The following is an 18,502-nucleotide window of genomic DNA, read 5'->3' on the forward strand; positions in this document are numbered from 1 at the left end:
AAAAAAAAAAAAACCTTACATGACCCAACCTAGACTAACATTGAAACAGGTTAAAATCAACATCAGAAACTGGGACAGGTTATCAGGTTGACCCAAGCCATTGGTCCCTAGCATGGACAAGTTGTTTCACTGTGCGTGCCTACTTTGCCTGGAACCATCCATAACTAGCCGTTTTGGGAACCAAATCAAATTCAACATTGGCTTCAATGGGTAACTGTTGATAAACCTGTGACTGTTAACACCTAAATGTGAAACTAGGAGAACCTTCTCGCTATTGGTTGACCTGGCCTGCTGCCATCCCTGTTGCTACAATCAGTATTCAAACTACACAAGAGAAACCATAAATCCTGATTAATTGGAGGGTAATGATCAATGGAACGTGTCTTAGCATGTTAAGTTGTTGCTGATCCAAAAAGTGGCCTGCATTTAATGGTTTGGTTTGTTGACAGTGAATGCATTTCAGCCCCTTTTTAAATTGGCATGTCAATAAACTTAACATTTTGGTTTGTGCAGCAGTTTGGATGTACCAGCTTGTGAGGCTTGAGCATGATTTGTATGGACCAGCTCGCCTACACACAGACACACACACTGATACGTACATGATATGTATCTTGAAATAAAAGAGTTGGAGAGAATGTAGGGAACTCACAAGAGAACTCTTAGGAGAATAATTATGATTTTCAATAGCTCATACTTCCTTCTAATCCTCCAATTAAACAGGAGTTTACAAATTAGATCTGCTACCGTAACTGATAATAACTCCTACTCACAACTCCCACTAATGGATAATGACACACACTACTCACGACTACTTCCCCACTAACCCATGCCCATAATCATACATGCATGAGAGAGCCAGCATGTAACAATCCTTCCCTCTTTGATTCAGGTCTTGTCCTCAAGACCAAGTGTTGGAAATTGATGCCTCATCGCCTCCACATCTTCCCACTTGGCATTGACAAAGTCCTTACCAATGTGTCAATATTTGTTGATGACACTTATGTGTCCGATGATCCAAGACGGTTTATGGCTGAGGGTGAATTGCTCCATCGAATTCGTGGATGGCTGGTAATCTTCGTGGACATGTTGGTCGTGACCTTCCCGTTTCTTGAGTGAAGATACATGGAAGACTAGATGTATACAACTTCTTTGGGCTATGGTCTTGTAATCAACAAGAGGAAGAAAACCTAAAAATGAAAAACAAAAGATAGGAGGCTTTACAGAGGAAGCTATGACCTCTAGGCTTTACAAAGGAAACCTTGACCTCGTAAGCTTTACGGAGGAAGCCTTGACCTCGTCTCATCCCTAAGCTCTGATGCCACTTGATACGTACATGACATAGTTGTCACGACGCCAAATCGATCCAAGGCGGTGGAGGGGTGGCTAATAGATTTGGCGATGAAAGGCCCGTTTTGGAGTTGCCATGGCGGTCAAATCGCCCGTGTGTCATTTTTTATTTTTTCTATTTTCTAAAATTATTTAGTATGCTATTTTTTTATTTTCCTTATTTTTTAAAGTTATTTAACATGCTACAAGCCTAGAATATATACCCTATAACATATAAAACAAACATTAAGTAACATCAAATCATCAAAAAATCAACATAGCCATATCATGTCATCAAAAATCAACATAAATTATTGACTTATACAGTTATACATCAAGTCATCACTCATCAAGTCATAAAAAAACAACATGTACATCACACAAAAGTAAAATGTAAAAGGCTAACCTGTGACTGAAGCTTGAAAGCAATGATTGGAAGTGAGTGAGCAACCTGAACAAAGTAAAAAGTATATATGTCAATATATCATATATGAATCAGAGATATATATATTTGGAAACCTAAGAATAGATCAAATGATTAGATAAGTGGCTAACCTGTTAAGCTATTAATGACTTACTAAAGCAATGAAGCTTGATAGCAAATGAACTCAACATAAAATAAAAAAGGAAAACTTAACTAATCATCCAAGTTCAAAGTTAAAGTTTAAAGTTTAAAGTTTAAACAATACATAAAATTCAAACACTCAAACAGTCAAACACAAATAACTTAATCATCATAATCATCCAATAAATCAACAGATGGCAGATTCCCTTTTGTCCACTAAAAGCCTTTGCATTTTCACCAAAGTTATCTATGACATCCAAGTCATCATTCACATCATCCTCTTCTTCTAAATCTTTTTCCCCATCTAATTCTGATAACTCCCGAACAGCTCTCCCTCTACCACGGCGTGTGTAGCACATATTTCCTCTAGAGGTTGATGATTGAGCTCTCCTGAGTCGATTGGGCCCTTCCATTGTTGCCCCCATTGCTCTACCAGCAACGTCCTATGTGAGATCAACATCGGGATGGACTACATCCACTTGCTTGCTAATCATCCACTCACTACTCCAATCCAGTTCATCAAGCACAATTTCTGTTATCGAGACGCCTTTGTTGAAACCTTTCTTCTAGGCGGCAATTGTATTGAACATAGACTAGATCATTCAAACGTTGATGTTCTAGCCTATTCCTCTTCTTGGTATGAATGTGAATTCATAAACAATAGAGAACAACAAACAAAGTTATTGTTCCAAAAATAAAAAGTCTAAAATATGAAATAGATGTAATACCCAGCTACTTACAAACTCAAATGTGCTCTAGTTGCGCTTGCAACCAGAAGAGGAGCAACAAAGCCCTAGAATACGTCTTGCAACCTTTGAAAGCTCAAAAGCATGACCTCCAAATGAACCCCACCAAATAACTATAAAAAATAAATATATATAAAAATAGCAAGATTAATATTTAATATATCACACAAACTGACAAACAAAACAACTAAACAATGTACTTATTAGGACTCATGGTTGCCCGTGATCTAATCGCCATATCCGAGGCAAAACCACATCGAGAATATCTATACAAAGTGGCTTGAGTATTTATCTTGTCTTGTAAAGCTGGTTCATGTATCATTCTTTCAATGACTTCATTAAATGCAAGCTGTAGAGAAGATATAATTTGGTAGCCACCATCATCACCTTCCTTATAAGAAAAAAAATTGCCAGTATTAAGAAATAGTGCTGCTCCATACAAAGGATGCCCCATCTGAATCTCCCAACGCCTGTTAACAATATCTATCTCTTTCTTGTATTGCCTTTCTCTATCCCCAAAACTTTTTGTAATTTTCTTTTTTGCCTCATCCATGGCAAATTGAACCTCAGGCATAGAAGGCCTCTCATCATCATCCACAATCCTCAAGATAGTAAGAAGTGGCTTTAAAGCTCTAAGACAATTTTCCACACCATTTCAAAATGCTACAGCAAACACCGTCTCAACCACTTTCTTCTTAGCCTCGGTCTTTGCCAAATTAGAACTAGTCCATTCTTCAGAAATAAACAAATGTCTTAAGTCATCTTTATGTTTTAACAAGCTTTGAAGTGTAAGAAATGCAGTTGCAAATGTAGTAGCTGCTGTCCTCACAAGATCCCTCCCATTTGTTCTAGCCCTCATTGCATCAAGAATTCGTGTGTGCTTGTAGATGAAGTTGGTTACTTTTTTTTGCCTTACTTATCACATTCCTATTAGATTTCAAGAATCCTATTTCCTCCAACATCAGGTCAATGCAATGCGCTGCATAAGGAGTCCAATATAGCTTTGTCCTCTTCTGCATCAGCATTGTACCGGCTAATTTATAAGCCGATGCATTATCTGACACAACTTGCACAACATAGTCCTCACCAATTTCTTAAACTTTGTTGTCAATCAATTCAAACAACTTCTCTGCAGTTTGAGATATGTTAGATGCATCAATAGATTCCATAAAATAAGTCCCCTCTGGACAGTTAACGAGGAAATTAATTAAATGCCTTCCTCTTTTATCCGTCCACCCATCAGTCATTAGAGTGCACCCATACTGCTTCTAATACTCTTCATATTTATTCTTCATCTTTGCAGTTCTATCCTTTGCTGCCTTTAACAATGGCACTCTCACTTCATGCTAACTTGGGGGCTTATATCTTGACCCGTACTGTGCAATAGATTCCACCATCACCTCAAACCTCCTTGACTTAAGAGCATTGAATGGAATACCACATTGATAAACTTAGTCAACAATGTGATTATTAACTCTCTTTTTTTCTTCCGCTGATCTAAACCGGCTCTCTATAGTAGTCTGAGTGCTACCTTTAAGATGCCTTTCAGCAACCACTTGCTCAGGAGTCCGTCTGACATGAGTATCCATGGGGCCCCTTACTTGTGGCTGAATGACTACTTTCTTTCTCTTAGCAGCTGTCCCAGAGCTAGGAATAAGTCTAGAAGTTGTAGAAGGAGTCCTACTAGACTGTCTATGACCTTCAACTTCTATATCAACATCCACATCAGCACCAGCACTAGCACCAGCACCAGCACCAGCACCAGCACCAGCACCAGCACCAGCACCAGCACCAGCATCAGCATCAGCATCATCATCATCCAAAATGTCTTGCATCATTTTCTTCTTATTGGGCATTAGAGCTGCATTCATCTCTGTAGCAATCGCTACAATTGTCTTGGTACACTTAGCAACATCTCCATATCCACCCACCAAATGTTGCTTTAACCTTTTAATTCCACACTTGAGGTTTTTTCCACAAAGAGTGCACTTAACAATGTTTTTGTCTGAAAGGTCAGGCCAATACCCATACTTCCACCCAGGGTCATTTGATTTGGCTTTCCTGGTTGGGTCTTGGGATGGATCATATGCAGCCGTGCTTATATATCACCCCCACTACTACCACCAATAGTACCATCCATTATGAACTCCTATAGTCCTATTATCCTACAAGTTACAAAACAGAGTAACAAAGTATGTTAAGTGTTAACCAATAACATTAACATGATAACATCAGCTCATTAAGTATTCAAGTTATAATTTATAAAACAGAGTAACAAAGTATGTTAAACAGTAACATTAACATTTAAGTATTTAAGTATACAACTATACAAGTTGTAAAGATATAAACACTTGTTAAACAGTAACATTAACATATATGTTAACCAAAAACCATTAGAACAACATCAAAATCTAAAAAAAAATTCAAATCAGTAGTCAGAAGCAACTTAACAAGTGATCCAATAAAGGATTAAAATTAGGCAGTAAAACAAGCAATCCAATACTTCGATTAAGAACTAATTCTATATTTCTATAATTCTATTTATGCTGTTATGAAACATTAATCATAGAAGGAGGAACAGAGGAGGAGAAGAACCGAAGAAGAAGAAGGAGAAAGAGAAGCAGAGAAGAAGAAGAAGAAGAAGAATTCAGCAGCAGAAGACGGAGGAGAGAAATGAGAAGGAGAGAAGAAGAGAAGAAGAGAAGAAGAGAAGAAGAGAGGAAGGAACAGAGAAGGGGAAGAACTGAAGAAGAAGAAGGAGAAAGAGAAGCAGAGAAGAAGAAGGAGAAGAAGAAGAAGAAGAAGAAGAATCAGAAGACGTAGGAGGAGAGAAGAAGAGAAGAAGAGAAGAAGGAAGTCACTCGTCAGGAACAGAGAAGGAGAAAGAGAAGCAGAGAAGCAGAGTAGCAGAGAAGAAGCAGAATAAGAAGCAGAAGACGAAGGAGGAGAGAAGGACTGAAGAAGAAAGAGAAGCAGAGAAGAATAAGATGAAGATGACGAAGAAGGAGAAGGAGAAAGACGTCGCAGGCGGCCCCTTACCTTGGTTTTGCTGCCGGAGAAGGAGAAGGAGTACATCAGTCGCCGGAGAAGGAGAAGGAGAAGGTCAGCAGTCGCAGGTCAGCTTCGAGGGTTCAGGTTCACTGTCGGAGAAGGAGAAGGAGAAGGTCAACAGTCGCAGGTCAACTTCGAGGGTCAGGTTCACTGCCTGTGCCGGAGAAGGAGAAGGTCAGCAGTCGCAGGTCAGCTTCGAGGGTTCAGGTTCACTACCGGTGCCGGAGAAGGAGAAGGTTAGCAGTTGCAGGTCAGCTTCGAGGGTTTAGGTTCAGGTTCACTGTCGGTGCCGGAGAAGAAGGAGAAGGTCAGCAGTCGCAGGTCAGCTTCGAGGGTTTAGGTTCAGGTTCACTGTCGGTGCCGGAGAAGGACAAGGTCAGCGGTCGTATGTCAGCTTCGAGGGTTCAGGTTCACTGTCGGTGCCGGAGAAGGAGAAGGTCAGCAGTCGCAAGTTAGCTTCGAGGGTCAGGTTCACTGCCGGTGCCGGAGAAGGAGAAGGTTAGCTGTTGCAGGTCAGCTTCGAGGGTTCACGTTCACTGCCGGTGCCGGAGAAGGAGAAGGTCAGCAGTCGCAGGTCAGCTTCGAGGGTTTTCGACTTTCAATTTGAGAAATTGAGACTTAAGGGTTTTTGACTTTCTCTCTTGTATTTCACCTAATAGCAAGTAAAAAAAAGAGCAATCGATTAGTATAATAGGCGTGCGATGGTGTCCATGGCGCTGCCTTGGCGACGCCTATATGACCCTGGCAGCGGTCAATCGTGACTCCCATAAATCAGTGTATTGCCATGCCCTCGGATTTCCGCCGGGATGCCAAATCGCCGCCTAGGCGATGTCGTGACAACTATGGTACATGATACGTATCTTGAAATTAAAGAGTTGGAGAGAATGTAGGGAACTCATAAGAGAACTCTAAGGAGAATAATTATGATTTTTAATAGCTCATAGTTCCTTCTAATCCTCCAAGTAATTAGGAGTTTACAAAATAGATCGGTTACTGTAACTGATTATAACTCCTCACAACTCCCACTAATGGATAATGACACTATTCACGACTACTTTTAGTTTTCATAACTCCTCCACTAACCCATGCCCATTTTTATACATCCATGAGAGAACCAGCATGTAACACTTGATACGTATAGGGAAGGCGGAGAGATAAAATAGTGGAAGATAAAACTGAATAAATAAAAAAGATATAATTAAGAGATAATAAACGCAATTAAATATGATAACTTGGCCTCATCGACGAAGCCATGACGTCCCGATGATATGGAGGTGCCATGCCTCTTCTCTTGTGGAGAAAACATGGAACTTCAAATCATATTTTTCTTTTCTTTTCTCTCTCATTCGCTCTCTGTAAATAGATTTTACAACAACTTCTCCTAAATGCCCACGTATCCAACAACTAAGAAGTTACAATAACGGATATAACTACTAATGCCCTACACCACTACACTAATAACGAATAACTCCTACTAGTAATTAATAATTACTAAACAACATATTCATAGTCCCTATTTTTCAATAAAAAATAATCCCGCCTAAAAGTCGTGCACGTAACAATCCATTCCCCTAAAATTGGTCTTGCCCTCAAGACCATTCTTTTAGGAATTGAACTGGAGTGTTGCTTCCACCAGTGATCTTTGCTTGGCTTAATCGAGGAAGCCATGACCTCGTTTCTCAAGGGGAGAAAATGTACGAATTTGTCGGTGGGCGCCGTGCCTAAGCTCTGATACCACTTGATATGTGCACATTAAATAGAGGAGATATAATAAGAAGATCCAAGAGATAAAATAGGGGAGAAAGAGATAATTGCAACCAATAACAAAAAAAATAAGAAATACAAGAGATTAAATAGGATAAAAGATAGGGATAACAAGGGTTTGACTTTACGGACGAAGCTATGACGTCTCAGCCTAATTAGGAGGTAGCCCGCATCTACTCAACAACTGAGAAAATAGGAAACAACTAAGGTTTGGCTAATTGGGAGGTAACCAACCTCTTGGCATAACAGACGAAGCTCGACATCCTTTCTCTTTGAGAGAAAATTTTAGTAATTATCTTCTTTATATCCTTTCTTCACTTTAATTGCTAATAAATAGGCTACATATGAGAGGCAACGGGTACACACCTACCTAATTCACTTACCATTTAGTTACAACTTCTACCACTACTACCACTAAACCTACATGCACTAACTTAACCCAATAACCGCTAAACTAAGCACATAACATTCCATCTCTCTTAGAAATTCCGTTGTCCTCAAGGGAGAAAGATAAAATAAAATATGCAAAAACAATCCCACTAGGATCCCAAATCTCCGTGGAATTACTCCCAAATGGCTTCACCTGGATGCAAATTAAGATGGAGAGCTTCTCCATCATATACGATTAGAAAATAAAGAAGGAGATGAAGGATCTACTTTGCGACTTTCTTTTCTTCTCCTCCTCCTTGTTCACGTCTTCTTTTGCTTCTTCTTTTTCTTCTCCCTTGGTGGTTGCTCTAGGTACATGGATACGGTGGTCTTGGGTAGCAATTCAATCTTTTTAAAGATTGCTTCCAACAAATCTAGACGTCTCAATTGAGAATCTCGGATCCTGTTGAAAATTTGCTCCATGTGGAATTGGTTTTAATACCAGATGATGCATGCACAGCCAGGTAGAGACAAAATAGGAAAAAAAGGAGAAAATAAGAGACAACTAGGGTTTGGCTAATTGGGAGGTAGCTAACCTCTTGGCTTAACAGACGAAGCCCAATGTCCTTTCTTTTTAAGAGAATTAATTATCTTCTTCATATCCTTTCTTCACTTTAATTGCTAATAAATAGGCTACATAAGAGAGGCAACGGTTACACACCTACTTAATTCACTTACCATTTAGTTACAACTTCTACCACTACTACCACTACACCTACGTGCACTAACTTAGCCCAATAACCGCTAAACTAAGCACATAACACACACACAAGCGCACATGCAAAATGGACACACACACGCGCGCACATGCAAAATGGAGGCATGCATTTTATTATACCTTTACTGATTTAATATGTAGACACTTGTATTTATTTCAGTGTTGTGGAGGCAAATGCCAGCGTGATTTCTCACCTCTCCAAAATTAGGTGGTCTACCCCCTAAACAAGCCCAAATTATGTCCCTATCTTGTTAATAAGCTGGTTTCGTTGCAGGTGTGTGCACACCTGAGCCAAATAAAATGAGACTAAGCCAACTATAGCCTCATCTGGGAACTAGTGTAATTATTATTTGGACTACTATTGGATTTCCAATTGATCTTTTGATTAGTGTCTTGAGGATATTCCTTCGCAACCATGAATTCCCCTGTTTTCTTAAACTTTGAATGTCTTCAAAGAGAAGTGTAGATCATTTTTGTTGGGTTTTGTGCCTTATATTCTGTAGTGGCTCGCATATGTATTATTGGGCTTGTAGAAGCTTGGGTTAGGTTTTGGGTCCATTACGTGGACATGGATAAAATTTTAATTGTATGGGGCTTAGGGTTTTTGGTGCATGTGTTTTCTCTAGGGGAAATACCCTAGACAAACAAAGGAGATCACATAATGAGGTGGGGTGTGGTGTAGAACTTTTTTTTTTATTGACCTCTCATTCTTATTACTTATTACTTATTCAATATGAAAAAGAAAAAAAATGAAAAATGAAAAGGCCGTCTTATTCAAAACCCCTTGGAGAAATCTGGATTTCTCCCACTTCACACCTTGGAATGCGCCATTCTTATAGAGAGAGAGGCACGTTTTCATCTTCTTAACCCGAAATGAATTTGACCTCCTACGAATTAAATAAAGGAGGAGGTCAATAAAAAAAAAGAAGAGATGTTAATAAATCAAAGGTCCAACTGATCACCGCGTCTATATTGTAAATATGCAGTGACAATCGGCTAACCTGATGCAGCAAATAGAGTTCACTACGTGCTAAAGCAAACGGAGGGTGGTCTATGAAGGAGCGAAGAAAACCAAAACTAGTTTGGGGGTGCGTGAGGCGAGCATGCTTCAAAATGGATGCGCATAGTGAAAAATTCTTTGGTTTTCTCAAGTGGATTCAGGCATTCGTGTCGAACCACTTTAAACTCCTCATGTTTGTGTGTGATTGTTTGCTTAGATTCTTTCTAGTGCTTGTGCATTCGTCCCAACAAGTGGCATGAGAGCGAAGTTCGACAATTAGTCTTAGGTGGTGTGTTGATATTTAGGGAACAAAAGGTATGCAATGAGCGGAATAAGGTACATAATCAAGTTGGTTTTTCTTTTCTTCATAGGAGTGTGTGGATTCTTTTTATGGTGTGCGTGTCTGTGTAAGAGAGGAAGAAGGTGCACGCGATTTAAAGAAGGGAAGGGGAAAAAGTGAAAGAAAATGGATTTGAAACCCACGGATTAAAGGAACGTAGGAATACAGCTCGCCCCGACACTCCTGTTCGTAGTGAGAAATAGGGTGCACTCTCTTGTTTGTAGTGAGAAAAGGGGTGCCCACCTCTTGGAACTCTCCTCTTAGGGAGAGTGTTCATAGGGAAAAGTGAAATAAAAAAGCTAACCCACTATGCAAAGAGGTGGGTGGGTGCTTCACGCATCTCAAGGGAGAAGTTGCATCTAACGGAAGAAAAGGAAAAAGAATGCTTATGAAAGAAAGGTAGGAAAAAAAGACCGGGTCAACTGGATGGCGGTGAAGGTTTCAAGCTTCTCCATAGAACCTTTCGATGGTCATTATAACTTCACCTTATGGTAACAACAGATGTAAAATATTCTTATGTTGGAGGGGATATTCAAGGCTATTGGGAAGAAATCAGTCAAGTTGAGATGACGAAATATGAGTGGCTAGAGTTTAGGGATTTCGCAAACCACATGATCTAGTTGTACCTTACGGACAACACTCTTCGTAAGGTCATTGGGTCGGCAAATCTGGAGTAAGTCGGCTAAGCTGGAGAGCAGGTTCTAGAAGTCTAGTTCACTAACAAATTGGTTATTTTTTAAGAATCAAATGTATGCTTTCGGTGATCAGAGGGAGCAAAGTTTGAGGTGCTCTTAAATGAGTTCAACAGGGCTCTAGATGTTAAGGTCAAAGAGGAGGACAATGCACTTCTTCGTTGGCTTCGAGACCACCTTGGCTCCTTCATATTGCATTGTGACCACACTGTTGTTTGGTAAGGAACTCTTAAACTCGACGAAATCAATACTAATTTGCTGATGAATGAGGCACAATGGAAAAATAGCGGTGATGGCATCAAAATAGCATAATGCCTTTGTTACAATTGGTGGTCAAAGCATAGGCAAATCATATGAGTGACTAAAGGGGTTCGAAAAGAATGATGACGCTCTTAATCGAGAGGTTGCAAAATAACTTATTATTGTAATGAGGAGGGTCATTTAAAGAGGAATATCCAAAGGGTAGGAGGATAAAAAGGATAATGGTGGTAATTCATCTAATTGTTGCTATCATGGAAGGGTCCTGGAGTGATGGAGACGCCTTTCTCACTACATCAGGTACACTTCAGATTGGATTTTATGTTCTGATTTTTTATTTTATATATGTTCAACTAAGGATCAGTTTGCTACAAATCATGCATGTGATAATGGTATGCAAAATTGACAAACAATGCTAAAAGCAAGGTTATTGGGAATGGGACTCTACAAATTCGCATGTTTGATGGGATTGTGTAAACTTTGACTGGGGCTAGACATGTGCCAGATATTAGAAAAAATCTGATTTCATTAGGAACACTGGATTCGAGAGGTTTCCAATACTCATCTGAAGGCGGAGTTCTCAGGGTTTCAAGAGGGACAATGGTTGTGATCAAGGTTTAAAGTATCGGTATCGGGTATGGTATCTGAATGGTGATTTTAAGAGATGTATCGTATTGTATCGTATCGGAGAGACACAAGATACTCAACGGACAAAGTCAATTCCATACTCAAAGTTGAGTTACCGTACAAACTCAATATCTATAAAAACTATTCCCCTTGAATTTTTACTGAAGCCGAAAGGTATCATAAAGGAATGAGTCAAATGACGCTCATAAACAAAACCCATTACCAACTCACAAGAACATCCACTCATCCAAAAAAATCAATACTAGCAGTACCTAACACACTATTAATAATCTACGCTCTTTCCTTCGGATAGCTTCCCGCGACCACATTAGGGGCTTCTTACATCCAAAACCCCAAATGATGGTGATAGAAATCAAAGACTTTTGAAGATAGCATTGGGACATTCTTTTCTCAATAAGGGTCACCTTCTATAGCTAGCAAATAGACCTTTCTCTGAGCCAGGGTAGCAAAGCTAGCTCTTTGTATCATTGGCTGGCATTGATCTTTTAGAAGAAACATGTTCTCTAAGATACATGGGAAAATGGTCAAGAATCGTATGGAAATGCTGAAGATATGTAATGTAAAACCAGTCCCTAACTAGGAACTAATTCCACAGCAGGATCACTGAGGATAGAATCTGATTACCAAAGAAAACAATAGTAGCAGAAGGGGGTTCGTTTGCCTCGCTGATAATAGACATTCCACAGAATAGGAAAGAGAAACTAAGAATAAAATAGAAAAATAGAGAAGGGAAGAAGGATATGTTGGTATCTCAACTACTGAAGAGAGAGCCTCCCACCTAACTCCACAGGGGCACTTCACCTAGGCTGTCTCTCGCCTGGTAAGCCCGACCGAGCCTGAACGGTTGACACCCCTACTCACAACCACTGCATCTCACAGAAACCAGCATAAGTTCTTTCTCCTTTAATTATTTATTTAATTGTCAAAGCTCAAAATCCTCTAGGGATAATCCCCTTCTTATATTTATTACAAGGAAAAAGAATTACAACCTAACTCTCCATGCATGGGAGAGATAAATCTTCTAGATATGCCCAAAAAAATAAAAATTCTAATAATAATGGAAACTAATCCTAGGTTGCTTTCTAATTACATAATTAAATAAGTCCTAAAATAGAAACAAATCCTAATAGAAACCCATCTAATTAAACATCTGTAGGAATCCTCCATTTATTGGCTATTGAGTCTATAATTTATATTCAATAGCTGGTTGTGGACCCCACTTGATTACGAAATATTCTCCCAATCGATCAGCCCACTTTGGGAAAATAACCCCTTCATGACAGGCTGGTTGATAGCTATCAGAAAAAAAAAAAACCTCCTCTTTGATTCAGGAAATAAATCCCCCTTAAACTGCTCTGCCGATAGCTAATATTTCTCCCAATTATGCTGCTAGTCGAACTCCTTTTCTGGGAAGAATTGATAACTCCTTGTTCTGACTAGCTATCTTCCCAAATCTTTGACAAATAAGGAAGATCAATTGATATCCTTGGCCCCAATTAAATCTGTTTTAGAGCATAATCGATAGGCTTGAACCACGTCAATATGTGCGATATACTGTTTTGAAACATGAAACACTATAAATAAGTACTATGTGAAATATGTCTTGTATAAAAAGGTGAACAAAGCATGATGAGACAGGTACATTCAATTGATTATATATAAAGGATGAGGTCTCTTGCATGTACTAATACCAATTTTTTTTAGGTATCATATTGGTACCTTAAAGATACGATACATATTGGTTAGTATTGAAGTATACAATAGGATACGTAAAACCTTTGTTGTGATGCGTGGACTGATGATTGAAAATCTATAGAGAATTAAGGGAGTGTTGAAATAGGTGGAGCTACCGTTGGAACTTAAGCAGGAGATACAAATGGACGTTGAAATCTGCAGACAGTTCAGACTATGAACAAATGCAGATCTGGAAAGAAGCGGGTCTCTTTCGCTTCGGATCTTGGGAATGGAAGTTATCTCTCCGATCGTGTTGTATTAGTAGGAGAGGTGTAGTCAAATCACATCGTGTTTCAATAAGTTGTATCATTCAATGGGACATTTTGAGTGCAGGTGTTGGCCATGCCGGTTTGGGTATGATAGACAGGTAAGAGGCAATGATGGAGTTTGCAAAATTGGCAACAACACCGTTCTTCTTAAGTTTGACTTGTAGAATCCAACCCAAGGTGGAGATTTGTTAAGTCTTGTATCTTATATTCCTAAGTGGCCCACACTTTTATTGTTGGGTTTGTAACCCAAGATGGAGATTTGTTAAGTTTTGTGTCTTATATTCCTAAGTGGCCCACACATTTATTATTGGGTTTGTATGTGTTTCAGGTTTTAGATCCATTACATGTACAAGTGTAAAATTGTAATTGTATCGTGGTTAGGGTTTTTAGGGTGCCTATATATTGTCTCTGTGAGGAAAACCCTAGATACAAGCAAATGAAATCACATAATGTCATGGAGAGTGGCGTAGAGCTTTTCTCTGGCTAGGGAAAAATTCTCTAGTTTTCTCGGGTGGATTTAGGCTTTCATTCTGAATTACATTAAATTCCTTGTTTTTGTGTGTGATTCTTTGCTTGGTTTTTTCTTCACGTTTGCACATTTACTCCCCAATTTAATGCTTGATTTCAATGGATGGCTTTCATGATCACAATCTAAGGAACTGCAATGCTTTAGGTAAAGCATCATTTGGTTTGAGTGACCATCTATTTGTAATGATCCAATTACGTCAATCTAATAGTGTCCTTGTTTTCATGTGTAGTCATGTATACTGATAGGCTTTAGTTCAGATAAACTTTGTATAGGGTTTGCCATTGCCATCAGATCAGCTTTGAATGGTCAGGAAATTTTGATGCTTGAGCTTGTTTAAGCATTTAACGAATGTGATATAACACACACACACATATGTAAAAGACACATTACTTGATAACGTATTTTGTCTGGCTCTATTTGGCGTCTCATTCTGTACTGACATTTGGAAGCTGATGTTTCTATTCGTTCTTGGATATAATGTCAAGGTATCTGCCTTGTTATATGCTTTAATTTATGGTGCATTCCTCTCATGTATGGCTGCAACTAGCATATCTTTGTTCTTTCCAAAATGGTGGGGAGTAACACATAATTACTTTCCAGGTTCTGCGGACAGGACTGTGAAGTTCTGGGATCTAGAAACCTTTGAACTGATTGGATCTGCTGGACCTGAGGTATATCAGTTATTCTCTTATATTCATAACTGAACTCTCTGACAATAATTAATTGAGATGATCTCCCTTATAAAAATTATTTCATATTCTGATTTTCTGGTGCATTAGCTCAAGGTTTCGTTTTATGGACTAAATTTATGTATTTAGTTTTGGGTGGTAATGATGTAATATGCATCTAGAGCTATTTCAGTGTGCTTAATAGGGACTGCACTTTATGGCTATTTAGTTAGTGGTCAGAGATTCATTGTCATACTAACCTGGCTATTTTTTGGAACTTCAATGCATAACAATAATAAAAGGCTTTTTTTTCTCCCTTCTATATCTGTTCTAATTTTTTTGGACAAAACTAAAATTTTATTAAGAGAAAAGATAGGGGGAGTACCTCCTACCTGATACAGTTTGTAACAGCAATGGTGGAGAATTCCACCAAGTTCGCGACATCCCCAGCCGTAAAGCTCCTTTGGCTAACAAGTGAGCCTCTCCATTGGTGGAACGAGGAATATGCAAAAAGAAAATAGAGAAGAAAGAGGAAACTAAAAGCCTATTGTCTTCCACAACAACCCTTGCAGATCAGTCAAGAAGATCTAAACTGCCTGAAATGGCATTAACAATAGCTAAACAATCGGAATGCACAACTAAAGAGCGGATTCCCAAACTTAAAGCCGACATTAGACCATCTCTAATAGCTTCAGCGTCCACTGTAGCAGCTGAAGAGGAAAGCCCCACTCTGCATTGAGCAGCCAAAAATGAGCCCGTACCAGCTTTAATAGTCACCCCTCTACTTCCCTTAGCAGATTGGCTGATCCAAGCCCCATCAGTGAACAGCACACAGTGGGAAGAAGGGGGGAAACAGTAGCTCTTGAATGATGAGCAGCAGGGGTAGCAGGCACAGCATTAGCACAGTACAAATGTCCTTCCTCAATTGAGATGTCGAAAGCAAGAATAGTATTAGGGAGGGACGGCTCCACCAGCTCAAAAATTGCTTTGTTCCTAGCTTTCCAGATCTGCCAAATGAGTGATGACCAAATTATATCAAAGTCCTTTTTATCAGGAACATCTATATATCTGACAAAAAGAAAATTTAACCATTCCTTAAACAAAGATCCATTAAATTCTTGAGAATTAAAGCGGAGGGGAGAAGCAAACCAGCTTGCTGTCACAAATGGACATAGAAAGAAAGCATGTACAATCGATTCCTCATCGGACTTACAAATGGGGCACAATGGGCTATCAACCAAGTTCCGGCGCAAAAGAAGCTGCTTAAAAGCTAAAGCATCAGAGGCACATTTCTAAACAAACAACTTGATCTTGGGAATAATATTCAGCTTCCAAATTATGTTCCACAACAAATCAGACGAGACAGAAGCAAGGCACTTAGAATTTAAAGCACAAAAGTAAGCAGTCCTAACTGAAAACTTACCATTTTTTGCAGGACCCCAAATCAAGCTGTCTTTTCTATCCAAGATAGGAAGAGGGATCTTAAGAAGAGCCACAGATTCTGAATCAGTAAACATAGATTGAATTAAAGGGGTATTCCAAAGATGTTGCCGAGTAATCAAATCTGAAACTTTAGTAAAATTAGGATTCACAAGGGGAGACATAATTCTTCCCCCAATTATAGAATGGACCCATGGGTCAGAGTAGATAAGCGTGTCTGAACCATTACCGATGCATCTTCGAAGTCCCTGAATGAGCAAACTTCTACCTTTAACTAAGCTTTTCCAAGCTCAGGACCCTGAAGTCCTAAGAGGGGCATTTAGAAAAGAAGAGTTTGGAAAATATTTTCCCTTAAGAATTCTGGCCCACAAAGCATCCTCATTGTGAATCAACCTCCAACATTGCCTAGCTAAAAGGGCTAGATTGAAACTGGCTAAATCACGAAAACCCAACCCACCACATTTCTTACTTTCACATAAACGAGCCCAGCTGATCCAGAAAACTCCCTGCCAGAGTTCCCCTTCCACCAAAACTGTCGCATTAGACGATTAATCTCCTCACAAATATTCAAAGGTAAAGCAAACATAGACATGGCAAATGATGGAATGGCTGTAATCACAGATTTTAGCAAAATTTCTTTTCCAGCAGCCAAAAGTAAGTTTTCTTTCCAGCTAGAGAGCTTTGACTGGACACGCTCCACAATATTAGCAAATAAAGTTCTTTTAGCCCTACCAAACTCCGAAGGCAAATCCTAGGTATTTCCCATGGTTTAGCACTTCCTTAAATCCAGTTAAAAAACCACCTCCCTCCTAGTTTGGACCGGGGTAGAAGGGCTAAATAAAATACTGGATTTAGAGAGGTTAACCTCTTGTCCTGAAGCATTCCTATAGTTATGCAGAATATTCATTATACCATGAGTCTCAAGGCTAGAGGATTTTGAAAATATCGTGCAATCGTCAGCAAATAGTAAATGTGAAACAATAGGGCCAGCCCGATTAGTATGGATGCTCGAGATAACCCTAGAAGCTTGAGCATGGTCAAAAGCAGCAGAAAGAGCCTCTTGGCACATAATGAAAAGATAAGGGCTGAGCGGGCAGCCCTGTCTTAGCCCCCTTTGAGGCTTCAGTTCCCCAATAATCGATCCATTTACTTAATATTTGTAAGAAACAGTCGCAACACATTGCATAACCACTGAACCCACACAACATTAAAACCTAGCCTAGAGAGCACAGATTTGAGGAATGGCCATTCTATTTTGTCATAAGCTTTGCTAAGGTCAAGTTTCAAAGCCATAAGTCCAGTTTTGGCCTTAGAATTTTCATTTGGTGAAGAACTTCATGTGCAACATAAATGTTATCAGCAATGGATCTATTGGGGATGAAGGCACTTTGGACAGGATTTATGAGGGAACTAAGGATAGGCTTGAGTCTATTAACCAAACATTTTTCTATGATTTTATAGAAAACACAACAAAGGCTTATGGGCCTATAATGGGAAACGTTTGTGGGGTGCTTTTGCTTTGGGATAAGGACTACAACAGTTCTGTTGAAGCTTTTTAGCATGTACTCAGTTGAGAAAAACCATTTTACAGCTTTAACAACCTCAGGTCCGATGATGTGCCAATGGACATGGAAGAATTTCGCTGGCATACCATCGATCCCAAGGCTTTTAAAAGCTTTAATCTGAAAAACTGCCTTTCCTTATCTCATCCGGGCTAAAAGGGGTGCACAAAGTATCATTTTTGGCTAGCAGAAATCTTGGGCTAGATATGAAAAATAAAACTAGAAATATTTGTAGGATTACTAGAAGCATATAGATCAGAAAAGTAATCCAAAATAAGAGATACCAAATCTTTTTTATCAGAAATCCAATTACCCTCAAGTGACTGTAGGCGAGTGATTCGGTTAAATTGTCGCTTTCTAGCAGTAGTAGCATGAAAAAAGGCTGTGTTTCTATCACCTTCTCCAATCCAATGCACTCGGGATCTTTGAGCCCAATATTTTTCCTCTTGAAACATAAAATCCTCCAATTGACACCGGATCGCTAGCTCCTTATCCTGCAAAGAAGCAGACAAAGGATCAGATTGGATTTTCTCTAGTTCAGCTGTTAGTTTGGTAATTTCCTTGCTACTATTCCTGAAGTTGGAATTACTCCATCCCCTAAGGTTAAAGCCACACCTCTTTATCTTAGAAAAAACATTATAAGCAGCAGATCCAGCCACAGGCTCGGCCCAGGCTTGATCAACAACAGAAGATAATTCCGGATGGCCGATCCATTTGGATTCAAAGTGAAACAGAGAAGGACCCCATTTTTGTTTAGGAACAA

The 18,502-nt window shown here is 39.3% G+C and overlaps 1 protein-coding gene across 6 annotated transcripts in view; it reads left to right on the top strand.

Annotated features, from left to right (window-relative positions):
• The window catches only part of LOC122093454 (katanin p80 WD40 repeat-containing subunit B1 homolog KTN80.2-like), a 34,152-nt gene that overhangs the window by 2,731 nt on the left and 12,919 nt on the right, over positions 1–18,502 (top strand). For all 6 annotated transcript variants that reach the window (XR_006144456.1, XR_006144454.1, XR_006144457.1 and 3 more), the window contains one exon: positions 14,670–14,740. Coding sequence is in view for 1 of the 6 variants with exons in the window: in XM_042663804.1 (XP_042519738.1) it covers positions 14,670–14,740 (71 nt within the window). In the remaining 5 variants the exon portion in view is untranslated. The remainder of the gene's footprint in view (positions 1–14,669; positions 14,741–18,502) is intronic.

This window comes from Macadamia integrifolia, chromosome 11 (assembly GCF_013358625.1).
Source record: "Macadamia integrifolia cultivar HAES 741 chromosome 11, SCU_Mint_v3, whole genome shotgun sequence".
Taxonomy (NCBI): domain Eukaryota; kingdom Viridiplantae; phylum Streptophyta; class Magnoliopsida; order Proteales; family Proteaceae; genus Macadamia; species Macadamia integrifolia.